The sequence below is a fragment of the Pieris napi genome, chromosome 13 (genome assembly GCF_905475465.1).
Source record: "Pieris napi chromosome 13, ilPieNapi1.2, whole genome shotgun sequence".
NCBI lineage: Eukaryota > Metazoa > Arthropoda > Insecta > Lepidoptera > Pieridae > Pieris > Pieris napi.
Window position 1 is genome coordinate 7,861,980 of NC_062246.1, and position 21,847 is coordinate 7,883,826.

At 34.5% G+C, this 21,847-nt stretch overlaps 2 protein-coding genes across 6 annotated transcripts; one reads left to right on the top strand and one right to left on the bottom strand.

Annotated features, from left to right (window-relative positions):
- LOC125055140 (zinc finger protein 25-like) lies at positions 1-1,855 on the bottom strand. Of its 4 annotated transcripts, none has more exons than XM_047657410.1 (3): positions 1,801-1,855; positions 1,377-1,486; positions 1-1,241 (listed from the first exon to the last, which is right to left on the bottom strand). In XM_047657410.1, exons 1-3 carry the CDS (start codon positions 1,838-1,840, stop codon positions 39-41), a joined length of 1,353 nt encoding a protein of 450 aa, XP_047513366.1. In that variant the 5' UTR covers positions 1,841-1,855; the 3' UTR covers positions 1-38. The 4 variants fall into 4 exon arrangements, with proteins under 4 accessions (XP_047513366.1, XP_047513369.1, XP_047513370.1 ...); XM_047657413.1 differs by lacking the exon at positions 1,801-1,855 and adding an exon at positions 1,551-1,794; XM_047657414.1 differs by lacking the exons at positions 1,377-1,486; positions 1,801-1,855 and adding an exon at positions 1,551-1,794.
- A 106-nt stretch (positions 1,856-1,961) lies between these two features.
- On the top strand, positions 1,962-21,782 carry LOC125055136. Of its 2 annotated transcripts, XM_047657401.1 has the most exons (3): positions 1,962-2,383; positions 2,474-4,516; positions 20,192-21,782. In XM_047657401.1, exons 2-3 carry the CDS (start codon positions 2,474-2,476, stop codon positions 21,704-21,706), a joined length of 3,558 nt encoding a protein of 1,185 aa, XP_047513357.1. In that variant the 5' UTR covers positions 1,962-2,383; the 3' UTR covers positions 21,707-21,782. The 2 variants fall into 2 exon arrangements, with proteins under 2 accessions (XP_047513357.1, XP_047513356.1); XM_047657400.1 differs by lacking the exon at positions 20,192-21,782 and having other exon boundaries at positions 1,964-2,383; positions 2,474-6,445.
- The last annotated feature ends 65 nt before the right edge of the window (positions 21,783-21,847 follow it).

Genomic DNA, 21,847 nt, shown 5'->3' on the forward strand with positions numbered 1-21,847 from the left:
AAACTAATACAAAAGTTTTATTTCCTTGTGTATGTGCATTAAGTTTCCATTTTAATTATACATTTTCTCATATTTTTCTCTGATGGTATATTAGGTGGGGCTGCACTTCTTCCATAATAAACTTTACTGGTGGGGTCATGATGTCTGCCAATATGTTGTTTTAGAAAGTGGCGTGTAACAAATTTTTTTGTACATATGTCACATTCTAGTGTTGGTCCTACATGCTTAAATTTTATATGCTCAGCTCTTGCTGAAGCATTTACAAATCTCTCATCACACTGGTTACAACTGTAAGGTTTTTCACCAGTATGTCGCCTTGTATGGTATAATAAGGCTTCTTTAGATACAAATCTATTTTCACAGATAGTGCATTTGAAGTTTCTTTCTCCAGTATGTTTAACCATATGCACTCTCAAATAGCTTGGCGCAGTAAATTTTTTACCACATTCTTTACATACATGAGGTTTAGCATTGCCATGTGCAAACCTATTATGAACTCTAAGACCACCTCTTGTACTGTAACCCTTAGCACACTTTTCACAATTATAGGGTCTATTCATCATATTACGATGAGGATGTGGATCTATTTTATCACTAAGACACAATTTAACATGACGCTTATAAAAATCTTTTGTTGTGTATGACTTACCGCATTTAGGACAAGAATTTTTTGTTTTATGCTTATCTTCATGAGAAATTAATTTATTCAAACCTTTGCAATGCTTTCCACATTCTTGACATATATGAATAGCATGACATTGGTTATGGTGATTCTTTAAGTCTTCTTCACTATTTTGAATATGTGGACATTCAGGACATATAAATTTATGATCGTTTTTTTCGTGGTTTGAGTAACTTTCATAATTTAAAAATTTCTTGTTACATTTATTACAGGTGACAGATCCGTGGTATGCAAGATTATGCACTTTGAGATCATGGAATGTGTCAAGATAAATTAGACATTCATAACACTCATAGGTTCTCTTATATGTTTGTTTTCTTTTTTTAATTGACCTGTTCATAACAAATAGTTCAGTTTCTGTGTTAATAAGATTTACAAACAGTTTTTCTCCAGCCTTTATATTATATGTATTTGACTCCAAGGCTTTGGATACACTATCTACAGCACATTTTAAAGTTTCATCAGAGCTTTTGCAATTTTCTATAAAGCGCATTGCTGCAAGAACACTGTCCACACATTTAAGACAGACAGCATCTACTCCAGGAATTTGGTGACCAAACTAAAATTAAAGATAAAATTTTAGGAAAAGCTTATTTTAGGAAATTTTTTTATTAATGAGATGCTCTTAATTGTAATACTTAAATATTTATAAGCAACGTGATAAAGCTAACATGATTCTGTTATAACAACTTACCTCTTCACCCAAAAGTTTAATAAGCACACTACTTAGTGTTTGATAATTTTCCCAGCTTGCATTTAATGAAACAGAGTCATCCATACGAATATAGGTTTCTTCAATATTTCCTAAGCATAAACGACAATGACTGTATCTTTTTTTATTTAATATATTTGATAAAATTGAACTTACATTGACTTTAACCATTTTAAAAAGCAGACAAATTATTTACGCGGGCTTCCTCAAGTTTCGTTCAAGAATTTAAACCTCTACTGTTCATGTATTTGAAACGCCATACGATCTTAATTATTATATATAACATGTAAAATCTAGGTATATAGATTTATTTGTTATTATTTTAATTACAATCAGAAAAGGTATTATTGGATTCTACTTTTAAATTAAATTCGCCATGTAAATTATTGACATTGTTCAATTTTACCATTGATTACTGATACTTGATAGTCTGATAGTTGATACATTTGACATTTGTGATTTACTGTAAACAGAAGAGACCACAGACTTGTGAATGGCGATAGATAATATTTTTTATTACATTCCCTTATCCCTATCATTAATAATTATTAATTAAACTTTGCGTTTTCACCTCCATTGGGCTGACGGCTGAGTGCTGACCGCTGAAGGAAGAAAGTAGAAACCCAGAAGCGCCACCGGCCACATCTTTTTGGCACATTTTCTTATAATATAAATAAAATGTTAAATGATAGTTCGAAGTTCGAACTTGTTTATACTTTGGCTTTCTAATATAATATGACGGTTTAAAAACCACACACAAAATTGGTATAGATGATTTTAAGAAAACGTTTACTAACTACAGATAAGAGTGCAAATGGACAAAATCCAAATAAATTGATAGTTGTTTAATGTTAATAAGTTATTTATAGCACTGACGGATCCAAAATTCCGCAGTCCGCTAAAGCTAAACTGATAGTTATTAGTTATGGAGGTGAAAGCGCTGAGTTTATAAAGTGGTTTTGGATTTTTTGGAAATATTTTTGATCATCGTAAGTACACAACTTTCTTGTTGCTTGTACACTTGGTGTATATGGGTTAATTTTCGATTCTCACTTGGTGAATTCTTTCTTTCTTTTCAGATGGATGCAACTATAATCTTAAAAGGAAATAGTTTGGGTGAAAGGCACCAATACTTTAACCATCTAGTTAAGGAGTATTGTAATAAAAATAAAAACTTTGAGAGTTTACCCAAAACTAGCCCTATTGACAACATGTTAAAAATTGATGTTGCCAATCACCATAAAGATGTTGCATATATATTAAAAACTTTAAGAAATGATGACATGCTTTATGTTAGCAGAGCTTTAAAATCTCACTGGTTACTAAATTTTGAGTACTCTTACATAATTAATCCAGTCTACTTAGAAGCTAATCTATTCCCAGAAATGAGCAAACCAGGAGTAAATAAAATGAAGCATTGGATAAAAGCAAACTTGAAAGATCCTCAGAGATGTGAAGAATTTTATACATACTATAAAAATGATTTTGAAGAATCAATCAAATACCTTATAAATTGTTCTTCACTATTCATTTTAAATGAAGTAGTGAATATTATTGAAAAGTTAACACCAAAGCATTTGAAAATGCTCTGTCAAATCTGTCCATCTGTTGCTAAAGCTTATTTTGAATGTTTGCTTAAAAATAACAATGCTATAATGAAATATAGAGAGCGTGAATCTGAATACTTTGAGAGTTTAAAATGTATTCTTAAATTAGATGGAAATTTATATTTAGAACTAATTGAATTCTATTATACTCAGGGTCGTCTAAGTCCAACTGCAACTAAATATATTGTAAAAAAATTTAAATTTAATTTTATAGCTAAACAAGAATTGTATACATCACAAATTCTGGATGTTAAAACTTTAGCCACATGTTTAACACCAAATGAATGTAAAGATCTAGTATTTCAGCTTGCTAAGGCAGAATATTTACAGGATTGGTTTTCTTATAAATCTGTGGAACCATTAATTAAAAGATTATCTCTCGAAGAAAGAACTTGTTTTAAGAAACTGATATTTACTGATAAAGCTGTTGGAGAAAAAGTCAAGGAATGGCCTTACAGAAAACCAGAATGTCCAAATTTCATTAACATTACTGACCATATATTTGATGATGAAGAATACAATGAGTTTCAATATTACTGCTATGAGGATGAAGAATGCTGCCCTGCAATGGGAAAAATGCTGGTTAAAAAGAAATTTTCTCGTTATTGTTCTATGATCATGGATCATAGTGTTGTGAAGAAGAAAACACTGCTTGATCAGCTGTTTGATAAATATAGATTTGCAGGATTCTCAAAGACTTATGCTGAGCTTAAAAATCGATTGCAAGCTGAAAGTACCATTGAAGGTAGACACAATATTTTACTTGTTCTTATCAGCAAGAGTGGTGGAGTTTTTGAACATGTAGAGACACTACTGAAATTGCTGACTGAGAAGCATAAAAATGAACCCAGTAATCTTCGAGCTACAGTTGTAAGGTCTCTTATAAAAAGGCTTAAGTTTTGGAGAATGCCAGAAGATACTTGGAGTCTCATGCTCACATTTGCACATGGGTTGGGACTAGATGGCCATGATGGTAATCCATTGTGCATTGAAGGATTGCATGCTGTTATACTTCGAAGTGTTTTAAATGGAACCACACCAACAGATGACCTAATGAAAGCTTACTTCAATCACTTCACCACTTTCAAAGACTTTGGTTTAAAAGGATCTGAAGTAATGGAAGTGAAAAAACATTTGCCAACTCTACTTCAAGGACGGCCAAAAGAGTTTGTGGATGTAGTCTCAACATATAAAATTAAAGATATTACTAATCTTGAAGACAATTTGGCAAAGTCAGCTATTGGTAATGAGGATTTAATAAATTCTTTGTTTGACAAAAGAATAGCAAGAAGGCAACTTATTGCAGATACCTTTCCAATTAAACAATTCGAAGCATCATACATTAATGCTTTACGCCATGATCCTTCATTATTAGGTGATGGCGTAATCTTTGCTTCATTAGCCGTAAAAGAGAACACAAATCATGATCGTTTCTTACGAACACTTAAAATTTATTTTGGAGAAGCAGCTGGTCTTGCTGATCAACATCTCGCGGCTTTAATCAATGCTTTAAACATTGCACCTAAATCAAGTTTGGTCCGCCCCATAGCGATGTTGTCTAGCACTGAAAGTATAATAAAAAAAATAGACGAATTAAGAAAAAATAAAATTAAGGCAGATCGGAAACTCGCTTCTGGTTTTCAAAATAACATTCATACATGTAAGCCACATATTAACATTGATAAAGTTGACTGGCAGATACTTGGTTTAAAAGCTGTGGGAAACAATATTCTAGTCAGTAAAAGTTGTTCATTGGAGGACAATATAAAGTCATGTCTCCAGCGACGTGAAACTTTTTCTTTAGCATTAAGACTTGCGTTGAATACAGCTTTTGAAGTAGAAACATTTAGTTTTGTAGTAGTAAGAAGGCCTAAGATTGTGATTAAAGTAGCTGTGTCATACTACTTTAATGCATCACTTACTATACCACCTGAAATGTGGAAAATAGTAAAGGAAATAATAATGAGATTTGACTATGACAAATTGCCGCGAAAAGTTCTAAAACACTTAAAATACGAAAGCCAAATTCCAAAAAACATTGAAGCTGATTACTGGGCCACAGTTTATCAGGCACTCATGCGTGTTAAACGTAAGAAAGCTATGCGTGCTTTATGCAACGTAGAAAAAATGTTACACCAAGTTGATAAAGATGTAGTAACCAAAATTGTTAACGATTTTATTCAAAACGATATATCTGTTGAAAATCTAACCAACTATGACAATTTATATAAGCGTGATATTGAGATTGACAAACCATCAGATGTTATAAACAACAACAGTATGTGTTTGTACATGAGAATAATTGCAAAGTACTTACTTTTTGCTACAAGTAGTGAAGAACAATGCGAAATTATAAAAAATACTTTAAATCCGTTCTTTGATCACATTGAAAAAATTTGGAAAGATATGGAAGATAAATCGTACATAGTTAATTGTTTGGACGACTTTTTAAAATCGTTAAAATGCACTCAAGCCTTTAAAGATACACGATATGTGTCCTGTGAACTTGTTTTTACTAAAATTACATCAAGGTTAAGTTCCTTCATGGCACTAAATGAATACTTCTACCAATATATGAAAATAAATTTTACACAATTGTACTGCAGCGCAATAAAATCTGCATTAAAACAAAATCCCCACTGCTTTGAAGGTGATGATAAAACTGAGGTTATGCACATAGTTGGAACCAAATTCGGAGAACATGTTGGAAATGGAATCGTAGATTTAGTCAGCGAATATTTCTTCTCCATTATAGAGATATACAAGGAAGGGCTCAAATATTTCCTTTCAGAATATATTCCATATAAAGAAAGTCGTTTAAATTTCATAGCCACAGTGACAAGAGGTATTTTGAAAATAAATAAATTGGAAGCCTATTTGATCGCTGAGAGCCTTTATAGAGAATACAAAACTACTTGGACTAATGCCAAGGATATAACAGAAACATTGCGGTCATGTAAATATCAGGAAGTGAAATGTTTCTTAAGTCAAGACAACTTTGCTGATTCAAACAATTTTTATTTTTATTAGCATCATCAATCGTTATTACTTTTTGTAAATTATAATGTATTTTATTTCGCAGCTTTTTTCGAATGTGATATTTGAATTTTTTTGCTTTAATTTATTATTAACTCTGGTTATATAATAATAATAAAACTTTATTTATGACAAATGGGTTTGTGACAGAAATCATAAATCGCTAGTCCCCACACTAGGGAGGCCCTGTGTTGTGGGTGGGTAACTAGAAAACAATTATTACGTGGTACATGTTTAAATTAGTTAAAAAAAAGATGATAATAATAATAATGGTTATAAATTTAGTGTTACAAATGAAGTATTTAACTTGTTATGCCTTAACTAAAATATATGTAGAAAGTTTGCAGTGTAACTGTAATTTTACTATTATGTTGGTTAAGATAATCTAAATAAAAATATGTTTCTAATTTTGTGCAACATTTTATTAAAAATATAACTTATGGAGTCGTAAGTAACAATACATGCGAGCTGACAAACATATGCAACCTATATACATTCTATAGTAAACTACACAATATTTACTATGAGATACGCTTTCAAGTCGACTTTAAAACAAACGTTTAAAAAAGCCTTATAGTGGTTTAAAAACTTCTTACTCATGTTAAGCAATTACAAAATCAACACAAGCTCGCAAATACAACTTTATGAACAGTACTTAACAACAATTTAGAAAGAAACACGTTTAGAAAATGGCTACCGTCACTATGGCCTTTAATATAAACTTTAAAATTAAATAAATATAACAAATCAAATAAAATAAGCTATAAACAAGAGAGAAGCCAATCATAAAGATACACAGTTAAATTCGAAAGGAGTAGTGTTAGTGGATTATGCCCATCGTGTAGTACTTTTAAGGATCCAGTACAGCCCTGCGATTCTGTAACTCACTTTTCGAACTCACACAGCAGTTTTCGCAGCGGCGGTCTCGCTCAAATCAGTTGTGATGCAGGCATTTTATGATTTGACATTCTGATAAGAAGGGAGCTTGTAGTTTATTGTGTATCAGAATGCCAAATCGTAAAATGACTGCTTTACGACTGATTTGAGCGCGTGTGAGTTCGAAAAGTGAGTTACTGAATCGCAGGGCTGACCAATGAGAAACTTCTGCTAATGAATAATTTTGAACCAGGCCATTTATAAGTCGCATCGTGCTTTAGAAAGAGATACTCGCTTTGTTGAGCGTCATCTCTGTGTAACACGAAACGAACGAACGAACGTCACTCAGGACAGACTTTAGACGAGTGAGATATGTACCTATTTTTTTCCATGAGCTTTTCTTTAAGAATATAAATTAATTACTCTTGTTTTGTGAAGAATAAACCAATTAACAAAGTTAAATATGGGTTGTGATTTATTATAAGATAGAACATTCCCATAAATGGTGACCCCGACGTGATCGCAAGTGAAGTTTCCGACGTGATTTTGTTTTCGCATTTTATTTTTCTTTACAATGAACAACGAAGAGCTCTTAGCCCAAATGGAAGCTTTACATCGGCAAGTTTTGAGCCTAACACAGCCTTCAACTGTAGGGGAGGTTAAAGTCAAACTTCCTAGCTTTTGGGTAGATAAGCCAAAATTGTGGTTTGCCCAAGCCGAGGCACAATTCGAAATCGCTGGTATTAAACAAGATTCCACTAAATATGGTTATGTTTTGTCTATGCTCTGTCTTGTATACCTGCAGAGGGGCGTTATCTACATTTGAAAACAGAGCTTATTAAAAAGCTCTCTGTTTCCAGGGCCCAACAAGTAAGACAACTTTTGAGTGGCGAACATTTAGGAGATAGAAAACCATCTTTGTTTCTCCGTCATCTACGTTCTCTGGCTGGGGACGCAATGGGAGATGAAACAATTTGGAGGGAATTGTGGATGCGGAGACTACCTTAAGAAGTTCAACGAGTTCTTATTGCACAAAAAGATCTTGCATTAGATAAAGTAGCAGAAATAGCCGATGCTATCGTTGAGAATTCTTCTCCGGGTCCCACATCTGTCCACGCAGTTGGTACCAGCCGATTTGTTACAGACTCGCTTAGTTAGATAGTTGATGGTCTCGCATCAAGGAATTCAAGATCTCGTTCTCAAGATCCTCCTCAACCTCGCTCCAGATCTTCTGGTACCAAATTATGTTGGTATCATAGAAGATTTTCCGAAAAGGCCAGTAAATGTATTGCTCCATGCTCTTGGACCGCTGGGAACAAACAGGGAAACGGACAGAGCAATCAGTAGAGGCGGCATCTGATTGTGCAATCCACGGCCGCCGACTTTTCGCGGTTGATTCCAGGTCAGGACATCGATTTTTAATTGATACTGGCTCAGACATCAGTTGTTTCCCGCGCAGTTTGCTCAAGGGTAACTATAGCTCCACGAACTTTGATGTACGCGCCGCCAATGGGAGTGCAATTTAAACTTACGGAACCTTTCCCATGCGATTAAATTTAGGTTTACGCCGGGACTTTATTTGGCATTATGTCATTGCTGATATGAGCACGCCTATTATTGGTTCCGATTTTTTAGCGCATAACCGTCGCATTCTAGATGGTAGTACTAATCTAAAAGCACCTGCTACTATCTCTCAGATGGACTAGGCGAGTATCAAGACAATTGTCGCTGAATCGCCATTCAGTACGATCCTGCAGGAGTTTCTGGATATTACTCGTCTTCCTGGACTTTCGAGACTGGTAAAACATTCCACACAGCATCACATAGTTACCACCGCGGGCCCTCCAGTTTCATATCGACCACGGTAGTACGGGAGGTAGCAACGTTTGAAAAAAAAGAATTTTAGGTCAGCTGATTTTGTGATATGTCTTCCTTCTTGCACTTCCGGTTAGAGTCTGGGCAATCTGGCTGGCGGTAGCGGTTGCGTTCATTAGTGCGCATCCTATCTGTCCAGGTAAAAATCCTGGATTTTAAAAGCATTTTAAGAAGCGTAATTTTTAATTTTTCGTTTTTAAATACGTCTACCTGACATACTTTTTTTATTGCCAGACATTTTTCACGTTGCTAACTATGTGCCAGACGCGATTTTAAGTTTTATTTTTATAAAAATTTCAAAGCATTTTAGAATGTCTGTAATTTTAATATTATGTTATTTAAATATAAGAAAAACTGAAAATGAATTTGCCAGACATTAATTCGGTTGTTAAGTCTTGAATTAAAATGATAAAGTTTTGCAGTATGATGAAGCATTGCATTTTAAGAAGCGTAATTTTTGATTTTTCCTTTTTAAATACGTCTACCTGACATACTTTTTTTATTGCCAGACATTTTTCACGTTGCTATGTGCCAGACGCGATTTTAAGTTTTATTTTTATAAAAATTTCAAAGCATTTTAGAATGTCTGTAATTTTAATATTATGTTATTTAAATATAAGAAAAACTGAAAATGAATTTGCCAGACATTAATTCGGTTGTTAAGTCTTGAATTAAAATGATAAAGTTTTGCAGTATGATGAAGCATTGCATTTTAAGAAGCGTAATTTTTGATTTTTCCTTTTTAAATACGTCTACCTGACATACTTTTTTTATTGCCAGACATTTTTCACGTTGCTATGTGCCAGACGCGATTTTAAGTTTTATTTTTATAAAAATTTCAAAGCATTTTAGAATGTCTGTAATTTTAATATTATGTTATTTAAATATAAGAAAAACTGAAAATGAATTTGCCAGACATTAATTCGGTTGTTAAGTCTTGAATTAAAATGATAAAGTTTTGCAGTATGATGAAGCATTGCATTTTAAGAAGCGTAATTTTTGATTTTTCCTTTTTAAATACGTCTACCTGACATACTTTTTTTATTGCCAGACATTTTTCACGTTGCTAACTATGTGCCAGACGCGATTTTTAGTTTTATTTTTATAAAAATTTCAAAGCAGTTTAGAATGTCTGTAATTTTAATATTATGTTATTTAAATATAAGAAAAACTGAAAATGAATTTGCCAGACATTAATTCGATTGTTAAGTCTTGAATTAAAATGATAAAGTATTGCAGTATGATGAAGCATTGCATTTTAAGAAGCGTAATTTTGACTTTTCCTTTTTAAATACGTCTACCTGACATACTTTTTTTATTGCCAGACATTTTTCACGTTGCTAACTATGTGCCAGACGCGATTTTAAGTTTTATTTTTATAAAAATTTCAAAGCATTTTAGAATGTCTGTAATTTTAATATTATGTTATTTAAATATAAGAAAAACTGAAAATGAATTTGCCAGACATTAATTCGGTTGTTAAGTCTTGAATTAAAATGATAAAGTTTTGCAGTATGATGAAGCATTGCATTTTAAGAAGCGTAATTTTTGATTTTTCCTTTTTAAATACGTCTACCTGACATACTTTTTTTATTGCCAGACATTTTTCACGTTGCTAACTATGTGCCAGACGCGATTTTAAGTTTTATTTTTATAAAAATTTCAAAGCATTTTAGAATGTCTGTAATTTTAATATTATGTTATTTAAATATAAGAAAAACTGAAAATGAATTTGCCAGACATTAATTCGGTTGTTAAGTCTTGAATTAAAATGATAAAGTTTTGCAGTATGATGAAGCATTGCATTTTAAGAAGCGTAATTTTTGATTTTTCCTTTTTAAATACGTCTACCTGACATACTTTTTTTATTGCCAGACATTTTTCACGTTGCTAACTATGTGCCAGACGCGATTTTTAGTTTTATTTTTATAAAAATTTCAAAGCAGTTTAGAATGTCTGTAATTTTAATATTATGTTATTTAAATATAAGAAAAACTGAAAATGAATTTGCCAGACATTAATTCGATTGTTAAGTCTTGAATTAAAATGATAAAGTATTGCAGTATGATGAAGCATTGCATTTTAAGAAGCGTAATTTTGACTTTTCCTTTTTAAATACGTCTACCTGACATACTTTTTTTATTGCCAGACATTTTTCACGTTGCATTAATTATTCATAACTTACATTTAGTAATTAGGACAATTTAAATAAAGTGTTGATTATTAATTTTAATCTAATTTTATATTCCTTTTTATGCTTGTACTACAAGCATTATACTGCAATACTTTTTCATTTTAATTCAAGGCTTAGCAATCGAATTAATGTCTGGCAAATTCATTTTCAGTTTTTCTTATATTTAAATAACATAATATTAAAATTACAGACATTCTAAAATACTTTGAAATTTTTATAAAAATAAAACTTAAAATCGCGTCTGGCACATAGTTAGCAACGTGAAAAATGTCTGGCAATAAAAAAAGTATGTCAGGTAGACGTATTTAAAAAGGAAAAATCAAAAATTACGCTTCTTAAAATGCAATGCTTCATCATACTGCAAAACTTTATCATTTTAATTCAAGACTTAACAACCGAATTAATGTCTGGCAAATTCATTTTCAGTTTTTCTTATATTTAAATAACAGAATATTAAAATTACAGACATTCTAAAATGCTTTGAAATTTTTATAAAAATAAAACTTAAAATCGCGTCTGGCACATAGTTAGCAACGTGAAAAATGTCTGGCAATAAAAAAAGTATGTCAGGTAGACGTATTTAAAAAGGAAAAGTCAAAAATTACGCTTCTTAAAATGCAATGCTTCATCATACTGCAATACTTTATCATTTTAATTCAAGACTTAACAACCGAATTAATGTCTGGCAAATTCATTTTCAGTTTTTCTTATATTTAAATAACATAATATTAAAATTACAGACATTCTAAAATGCTTTGAAATTTTTATAAAAATAAAACTTAAAATCGCGTCTGGCACATAGTTAGCAACGTGAAAAATGTCTGGCAATAAAAAAAGTATGTCAGGTAGACGTATTTAAAAAGGAAAAATCAAAAATTACGCTTCTTAAAATGCAATGCTTCATCATACTGCAAAACTTTATCATTTTAATTCAAGACTTAACAACCGAATTAATGTCTGGCAAATTCATTTTCAGTTTTTCTTATATTTAAATAACATAATATTAAAATTACAGACATTCTAAAATGCTTTGAAATTTTTATAAAAATAAAACTAAAAATCGCGTCTGGCACATAGTTAGCAACGTGAAAAATGTCTGGCAATAAAAAAAGTATGTCAGGTAGACGCATTTAAAAAGGAAAAATCAAAAATTACGCTTCTTAAAATGCAATGCTTCATCATACTGCAAAACTTTATCATTTTAATTCAAGACTTAACAACCGAATTAATGTCTGGCAAATTCATTTTCAGTTTTTCTTATATTTAAATAACATAATATTAAAATTACAGACATTCTAAAATGCTTTGAAATTTTTATAAAAATAAAACTTAAAATCGCGTCTGGCACATAGTTAGCAACGTGAAAAATGTATGGCAATAAAAAAAGTATGTCAGGTAGACGTATTTAAAAACGAAAAATTAAAAATTACGCTTCTTAAAATGCTTTTAAAATCCAGGATTGTTACCTGGACAGATAGGATGCGCACTAATGAACGCAACCGCTACCGCCAGCCAGATTGCCCAGACTCTAACCGGAAGTGCAAGAAGGAAGACATATCACAAAATCAGCTGACCTGAAATTCTTTCTCGAAAACGTTGCTACCTCCCGTACTACGGAGACTAGCACCGCAAAAACTCTTAGCGGCTAAGAAAGAGTTCGAGGAAATGGTATCGTGTGATACAGCTTGTCCTTCAAACAGCCCCTGGGCGTCACCACTTCCCATGGCGCGAAAAGGGCAGGATAGGTGGCGACCTTGTGGGGATTATCGTGCTTTAAATGCCAGGACTATCCCGGACCGCTATCCGGTCCGCCACATTGCTGATTTTAGTCAGAACCTTGTAGGATCGTCTATTTTCAGCAAAATCGATTTGGTCAAGGCTTACCAGCAAATTCCCGTCCATGAGGGTGATATCTGCAAAACAGCGATTACAACTCCTTTTGGAATGTTCGAGTTCCCCTTTATGACATTTGGTCTACGTAATGCTGGTCAGTCTTTTCAGCGTTTTATAGACGAAGTTGTACGAGGTTTTAATTTCTGTTAGCCGTACATTGATGACGTTTTAGCCTATTCAAAAACTCCTGAGGAGCATGCTGAGCACCTTCGCTCATTGTTCCGCAGATTCGCAGAATATGGCGTCGTCGTTAATACATCGAAGTGCATACTTGGAACCGAGGTGGTAACGTTTTTAGGTTTCCTCATTTCTAAAGATGGCACTCGCCCACCTCCAGACAGAATTGAAGCTTTACAGAATTATCCTCTTCCTAAAACAGCCGAAGGCCTCCGTAGGTTTCTAGGAATGGTCAATTTTTTTCGACGATTTCTTCCAAAAGCGGCTGAATTCCAAGCGCCTCTAGTTAACGTTTTGGCAGAATCAAATTTAAAAGGCTCAAAACCAGTTCCATGGACTCCAGAATTAGAACTAGCTTTTAAACGATGCAAAGATCACCTTGCAACAGCTACTCTATTGGCTCATCCTGCAGTTTTAGGACTGTTCACAGATACATCTTCAAGTCACGTAGGTGCATGTCTAAAGCAGCTGGTTGGAGATAGTTGGCAGCCACTCGCTTTCTTTAGCAAGAAATTAACAACACGACAGTCAGTTTGGCCAGCATACCACCGTGAAATGCTTGGTGTGTATGAAGCGATCCAACATTTTAGACATATTCTGGAAGCACAACATGCCACTATTTATACGGATCATAAGCCGTTGATTTATTCATTTTCCCAGCGCCGAGAAACACTTTCCCCGGTACAACTTAACCAGCTTTCATTTATTTCTCAATTCACGACTGATATCAGACATGTAAATGGAAAAGAAAATGTAGTAGCTGACGCGATGTCACGCATAGAGGCAATATCGATTGAACAAGATTTTGAAGCTCTTTTAAAGTCCCAAGAGTCTGATCCAGAGCTCTCAACCATCTTAGTTTTAACTGACTCAGGTCTTCAACTTTCAAAGGTTAATATTCCTGGAACTGATATTTCTATTATTTGTGACGTCTCAACTGGGAAAATGCGTCCCTATTTAACACCTTGAGTCATGCCGGCGTTAGAGCAACCACTAGGCTAGTGACCGATCGATACGTATGGCCATCAGTTAGAAAGAACTGCAGAGAGTGGACTCGTTCTTGTCTGGCTTGTCAGCGCAGTAAAATTATGCGACACGTTTCGGCGCCGATATGAGAGTTTAAGTTGCCATCGGGACGATTTTTACATGTGCACATTGACATCGTTGGACCTCTCCCTGTCAGTAACGGGTACCGTTACCTCCTCACAGCTATAGATAGAGTGACCAGGTGGCCTGAAGCTTGGCCTATGCATTCCATCACCGCTGAGGAAGTAGCTGAAACGTTCACCCGTGAATGGATTCAACGCTTCGGTGTCCCAGCTGTTTTGACAACCGACCAGGGCACGGAGTTTGAGTCGGATCTTTTCCATCGTCTGATGCTAAGGTTTGCCACAAGGCGTAAAAGAACCACTGCTTACCATCCCTGCGCAAACGGCATGATTGAGCGAGTTCACCGGCAACTTAAAGCCGCCCTAACATGCCACGATGATACGTGGACTAGAGCGTTGCCATTGGTATTGCTGGGTATGCAGTCGGCCCTGAAGGAAGACCTGAACTGCTCAGTTGCAGAAATGATATATGGAGAACCATGACGTCTACCAGGACAACTCCTTGTCCTAGATGACAAGCCAACTGTAGCAATGGAAAACCCGGCTGATTTCGTAGTACGTCTTCAAAGGAAAATGGCTGAAGTACAACCGACACTGGCATCGCGACATGGCAACAAACGACCTTTCGTATTTAAAGAGCTGCCTGGAGCAACGCACATATTTTTGCGTGACTCTACCGTCAGACGTCCTCTGCAGCCACCATATGGTAGCCATTCACGGGCGATCCATATGGCTTTCGCGCCACGGGCTCAATACTCGACGTCGCGCCGGGCCAAATTCATGCCATTCACGAACGCGCCAGCGAGCCGTTCCATTTGATCATTTTGAGTGTAGGCGTCGATAGCACCGGACGTGTTCATAATGAACTTCGATTCAGAAGATGTGTTTTATTTATCTACCATAACGATTTGTCTAGTTTAAAAAAAAATAAAGTGGTGTCGCAACTCACTCACATAAATTTAATGAAGGAGTTGACATTTTTTTTCTAAACTTATAAATAAATTTAATAACAAAGTCACGGTTTGAACTCATTGCGAAAACGATTTATATTAACAATGGGTCACGTACTTCCCGTCCAACGGCTGAACGCAAACTAAAATCAAAATGGCGTGTTTGGCTCGCGAGTAACACCATTCACAAGCGAGCAAACCGTATGGCACGACGGCTCAGACCGGCCGGACCGTTGGCTTTCCGCATTCACGAGCGCGCCGCCTGCGTATGCGCGCCATGCCAATTGACTCGGCACGATGGACTTATGGTGGCCATTCACGGGCGATCTATATGGCTTTCGCGCCACGGGCTCGATACTCGACGTCGCGACGAGCCAAATTCATGCCATTCACGAACGCGCCAGCGAGCCGTTCCATTTGATCAGTTTGAGTGTAGGCGTCGATAGCACCGGACGTGTTCATAATGAACTTCGATTCAGAAGATGAGTTTTATTTATCGACGATTTGTCTAGTTTTAAAAAAAAGAAAGCCAAAATAAAGTGGTGTAAGGAGTCTCTAAACTTATAAATAAATTGATTAACAAAGTCACAGTTTGAACTCATTGCGAAAACGATTTATATTAACAATGCGTCACGTGCTTCTCGTCCAACGGCTTAACGCAAACTGAAATCAAAATGGCGCGGTGTTTGGCTCGCGAGTAACACCATTCACGAGCGAGCAAACCGTACGGCACGATGGCTCAGACCGACCGGACCGTTGGTTTTCCGCATTCACGAGCGCGCCGCCTGCGTTTGCGCGCCGCGCTAATTGACTCGGCGCGATGGACTTTTGCGCAGTTGGAATTCCATCACGCCGAGCCAATCCATTTGGACCGACAGTGTTTTCACATTCATGGACGAGTTTTGGAACGACAGGGTGCCAAATGTATCGATGGATCGCCCGTGAATGGCCACCTTTTCGCGCAGTTGGAATTCCATCGTGCCGAGCCAATCCATTTGGACCGACAGTGTTTTCACATTCATGGATGAATTTTGGATCGACAGCGTGTCAAATGTATCGATGGATCGCCCGTGAATGGCCGCCAATACACGGGTCCATTTAAAGTTTTAAAGTACGCCATTGATGGCAAAACCCTGAACATTGATTTAAAGGGGAAGGACGTAACTGTAAGTGTGGATCGCGTTAAACCAGCGTTCGTCGAGCAGTTTGCTTTTCCTTCAGCTCGCGCACCTAGCCCTGCGCCGCCGTCATTACAAAATATAATATATATTTAATATTCCGCCCGTTTCTGCCCCTAATCCTGTTGTTACCAGGTCAGGCAGTACGGTTAGATTATTGTAATTTAATTATTTTAAGTACCTTTTATGTTATTGTTATATATTATAATTTTTTGCCTTAGCCTTTCTGTCTCCGTAGGGGGGTGGTGTGGTGTAGCGTTTGTGTAGTATTTTCTTTAATATTTTGAAGTATGTGGCAACATAAATACCGGTCGTTAAGAAAAGAAGAAAACGAACGTCACTCAGGAGTCAGGACAGACTTTAGACGAGTGAGATATGTATTTTATGCATGAGCTTTTCTATAAGAATATAAATTAATTACTCTTGTTTTGTGAAGAATAAACCAATTAAAAAAGTTAAATATGGGTTGTGATTTATTATAAGGTAGAACATTCTCATAAGTTTAATAAGTAAACTACTTAGTGTTTGATAATTTTCCCTGCTCGCATTTAATGAAACAGAGTCATCCATACGAATATAGGTTTCTTCAATATTTCGTAAGCATAAACGACACTTACTATATCTTTTTTTATTGGAACGAAGTTCCTTATCGCGCGTTGTGAAAGGGGGCTAGACGGAAAAAATTCTTACGAAAAGTTGTCACGACACTTTTTGCTATTTGCTATTGTAATACACCGGTTCTCGTCCGATCACCGAAGTTAAGCAACGTCGGGCGAGGTCAGTACTTGGATGGGTGACCACCTGGGAACACCTCTTGATGTTGGCTTTTTTTTTCGTCGTAAGATTGGTGTCGAGAAAATCTATCATACTGTTATGATACCAATTAACATATAAATTAATCGAAAGGAATTTCGTTCCATCCGGGTGTCCCTTGACACCTCTAAAGTTTTTAATAGGTATATTTGATAAAATTGAACTTACATTGGCAAAGAGCAAATTATTTACGCGGGCTTCCTTAAGTTTCGTTCAAGAATTTAAACCTCTACTGTTCATGTATTTTAAACGCCATACGAGCTTAGTTATTACTTATTATAAATGACATGTAAAATCTAGGTATATAGATTTATTTGTTACTTATTATTTTAATTTATTATTAGATTGTTCTTTTAAAGTAAATTCGTCATGTTAATTATTGTTAAAATTAACCATTGATTACTGATAGTTGATACATTTGTTTGACATTTGTGATTTACTCATTAGTCATTACTGTAAACAGAAGAGACCGCAGACTTGTGAATGGCGATAGATAATATTATTTATTACATTCCCTATCATTAATTAAGCTTTGCGTTTTCTCCTCCATTGGGCTGACGGCTGACCGCTGAAGGAAGAAAATAGAAACCCAGAAGCGCCACCGGCTACATCTTTTTGGCACATTTTCTTCTAAAAATGATAGTTCGAACTTCGAACTTGTTTATACTTTGGCTTTCGAATTTATGACGGTGTAAAAACCACACACAAAATTGGTATAGATGATTTTAAGAAAACGTTTACTAACAGATAAGAGAGCAAATGGGCAAAATCCAAATAAATTTATAGTTGTTTATAAGTTATCTATTATCTAGGTGATAACTGATAGATATGGCGGTGAAAGCGCTGAGTTCATAACTGTGCAAGGATTGAATGATTGAAGGATATCACTGAAAAAGTACATACTTTGTAGTAGAAGTAGTATTGCCTTGGTATCCTTAGTGGTTTTGGATTTTTTGGAAATACTTTTGATCATCGTAAGTACACGACTTTCTTGTTGCTTGTACACTTGGTGTATATGGGTTAATTTTCGATTCTCACTTGGTGAATTCTTTCTTTCTTTTCAGATGGATGCAACTATAATCTTAAAAGGAAATAGTTTGGGTGAAAGGCACCAATACTTTAACCATCTAGTTAAGGAGTATTGTAATAAAAATAAAAACTTTGAGAGTTTACCCAAAACTAGCCCTATTGACAACATGTTAAAAATTGATGTTGCCAATCACCATAAAGATGTTGCATATATATTAAAAACTTTAAGAAATGATGACATGCTTTATGTTAGCAGAGCTTTAAAATCTCACTGGTTACTAAATTTTGAGTACTCTTACATAATTAATCCAGTCTACTTAGAAGCTAATCTATTCCCAGAAATGAGCAAACCAGGAGTAAATAAAATGAAGCATTGGATAAAAGCAAACTTGAAAGATCCTCAGAGATGTGAAGAATTTTATACATACTATAAAAATTATTTTGAAGAATCAATCAAATACCTTATAAATTGTTCTTCACTATTCATTTTAAATGAAGTAGTGAATATTATTGAAAAGTTAACACCAAAGCATTTGAAAATGCTCTGTCAAATCTGTCCATCTGTTGCTAAAGCTTATTTTGAATGTTTGCTTAAAAATAACAATGCTATAATGAAATATAGAGAGCGTGAATCTGAATACTTTGAGAGTTTAAAATGTATTCTTAAATTAGATGGAAATTTATATTTAGAACTAATTGAATCCTATTATACTCAGGGTCGTCTAAGTCCAACTGCAACTAAATATATTGTAGAAAATTTTAAATTTAAATTTATAGCTAAACAAGAATTGTATACATCACAAATTCTGGATGTTAAAACTTTAGCCACATGTTTAACACCAAATGAATGTAAAGATGTAGTTTTTCAGCTTGCTAAGGCGGAATATTTACAGGATTGGTTTTCTTATAAATCTGTTGAACCATTAATTAAAAGATTATCTCTCGAAGAAAGAAGTTGTTTTAAGAAACTGATATTTACTGATAAAGCTGTTGGCGAAAAAGTCAAGGAATGGCCTTACAGAAAACCAGAATGTCCAAATTTCATTAACTTTACGGACCATATATTTTATGATAAAGAATACAATGATTTTCAATATTACTGCTATGGGGATGAAGAATGCTGCCCTGCAATGGGAAAAATGCTGATTAGAAAAAATGTTTCTTATTGTCTTATGAGCATTAATCATAGTGTTGTGAAGAAGAAAACACTGCTTGATAAGCTGTTTGATAAATATAGATTTGCAGGATTCTCAAAGACTTATGCTGAGCTTAAAAATCGATTGCAAGCTGAAAGTACCATTGAAGGTAGACAGAATATTTTACTTGTTCTTATCAGCAAGAGTGGTGGAGTTTTTGAACATGTAGAGACACTAATGAAATTTCTAACTGAGAAGCATAAAAATGAACCCAGTAATCTTCGAGCTACAGTTGTAAGGTCTCTTATAAAAAGGCTTAAGTTTTGGAGAATGCCAGAAGATACTTGGAGTCTCATGCTCACATTTGCACATGGGCTGGGACTAGATGGCCATGATGGTAATCCATTGTGCATTGAAGGATTGCATGCTGTTATACTTCGAAGTGTTTTAAATGGAACCACACCAACAGATGACCTAATGAAAGCTTACTTCGATCACTTCACAACTTTCAAAGACTTTGGTTTAAAAGGATCTGAAGTAATGGAAGTGAAAAAACATTTGCCAACTCTACTTCAAGGACGGCCAAAAGAGTTTGTAGATGTAGTCTCAACATATAAAATTAAAGATACTAATCTTGAAGACAATTTGGCAAAGTCAGCTATTGGTAATGAGGATTTAATAAATTCTTTGTTTGACAAAAGAATAGCAAGAAGGCAACTTATTGCAGATACCTTTCCAATTAAACAATTCGAAGCATCATACATTAATGCTTTACGCCATGATCCTTCATTATTAGGTGATGGCGAAATCTTTGCTTCATTAGCCGTAAAAGAGAACACAAATCATGATCGTTTCTTACGAACACTTAAAATTTATTTTGGAGAAGCAGCTGGTCTTGCTGATCAACATCTCGCGGCTTTAAACATTGCACCTAAATCAAGTTTGGTCCGCCCCATAGCGATGTTGTCTAGCACTGAAAGAATAATAGAAAAAATAGACGAATTAAGGAAAAATAAAACTAAGGCAGATCGGAAACTCGCTTCTGGGTTTCAAAATAACATTCACACATGCAAGCCACATATTAACATTGATAAAGTTGACTGGCAGATACTTGGTTTTAAAGCTGTGGGAAACAATATTCTAATCAGTAAAAGTTGTTCATTGGAGAACAACATAAAGTCATGTCTCCAGCGACGTGAAACTTTTCCTTTAGCATTAAGACTTGCGTTGAATACATCTTTTGAAGTAGAAACATTTAGGTTTGTAGTAGTAAGAAGGCCTAAGATTGTGATTAAAGTAGCCGTGTCATACTACTTTAATGCATCACTTACTATGCCACCTGAAATATGGAAAATAGTAAAGGAAATAATAATGAGATTTGACTATGACAAATTGCCGCGAAAAGTTCTGATACACTTAAAATACACAAGCCAAATTCCAAAAAACATTGAAGCTGATTATTGGGCCACAGTTTATCAGGCACTCATGCGTGTTAAACGAAAGAAATGTATGCGTGCTCTATGCAACGTAGAAAAAATGTTACACCAAGTTGATAAAGATGTAGTAACCAAAATTGTTAACGATTTTATTCAAAACGATATAACTGTTGAAAATCTAACCAACTATGACAATTTATATAAGCGTGATATTGAGATTGACAAACCATCAGATGTTATAAACAACAACTGTATGTGTTTGTACATGAGAATAGTTGCAAAGTACTTACTTTTTGCTACAAGTAGTGAAGAACAATGCGAAATTATAAAAAATACTTTAGATCCGTTCTTTGATCACATTGAAAAAATTTGGAAAGATATGGAAGATAAATCGTACATAGTTAATTGTTTGGACGACTTTTTAAAATCGTTAAAATGCACCCAAGCCTTTAAAGATACACGATATGTGTCCTGTGAACTTGTTTTTACTAAAATTACATCAAGGTTAAGTTCCTTTATGGCACTAAATGAATACTTCTACCAATATATGAAAATAAATTTTACACAATTGTACTGCAGCGCAATAAAATCTGCATTAAAACAAAATCCCCACTGCTTTGAAGGTGATGATAAAACTGAGGTTATGCACATTGTTGGAACCAAATTCGGAGAACATGTTGGAAATGGAATCGTAGATTTAGTCAGCGAATATTTCTTCTCCATTATAGAGATATACAAGGAAGGGCTCAAAGAATTCCTTTCAGAATATATTCCATATAAAGAAAGTCGGTTAAATTTCATAGCCACGGTGACAAGAGGTATTTTGAAAATAGATAAATTGGAAGCCTATTTGATCGCTGAGAGCCTTCATAGAGAATACAAAACTTCTTGGACTAATGCCAAGGATATAACAGAAACATTGCGGTCATGTAAATATCAGGAAGTGAAATGTTTCTTAAGTCAAGACAACTTTGCTGATTCAAACAATTTTTATTTTTATTAGCATCATCAATTTTACTTCTTGTAAATTATAATGTATTTTATTTCGCTTCTTTTTTCGAACGTGATATTTGAATTTGTTTGCTTTAATTTATTATTAACTCTGGTTATATAATAATAATAAAACTTTATTTATGACAGAAAT

What these genes read in the sequence shown, in the direction of transcription:
- LOC125055140 (XM_047657411.1), bottom strand. Translation starts at nt 1,565, where the DNA reads ATGGTTAAAGTCAATGTAAGTTCAATTTTATCAAATATATTAAATAAA. An exon ending in TTAAACTTTTGGGTGAAGAG is followed by an intron (nt 1,242 to 1,376) that starts GTAAGTTGTTAT and finishes CTTTAATTTTAG; the next exon opens with TTTGGTCACCAAATTCCTGG.
- LOC125055136 (XM_047657401.1), top strand. Translation starts at nt 2,474, where the DNA reads ATGGATGCAACTATAATCTTAAAAGGAAATAGTTTGGGTGAAAGGCAC. An exon ending in CTTTAATCAATGCTTTAAAC is followed by an intron (nt 4,517 to 20,191) that starts ATTGCACCTAAA and finishes GCGGCTTTAAAC; the next exon opens with ATTGCACCTAAATCAAGTTT.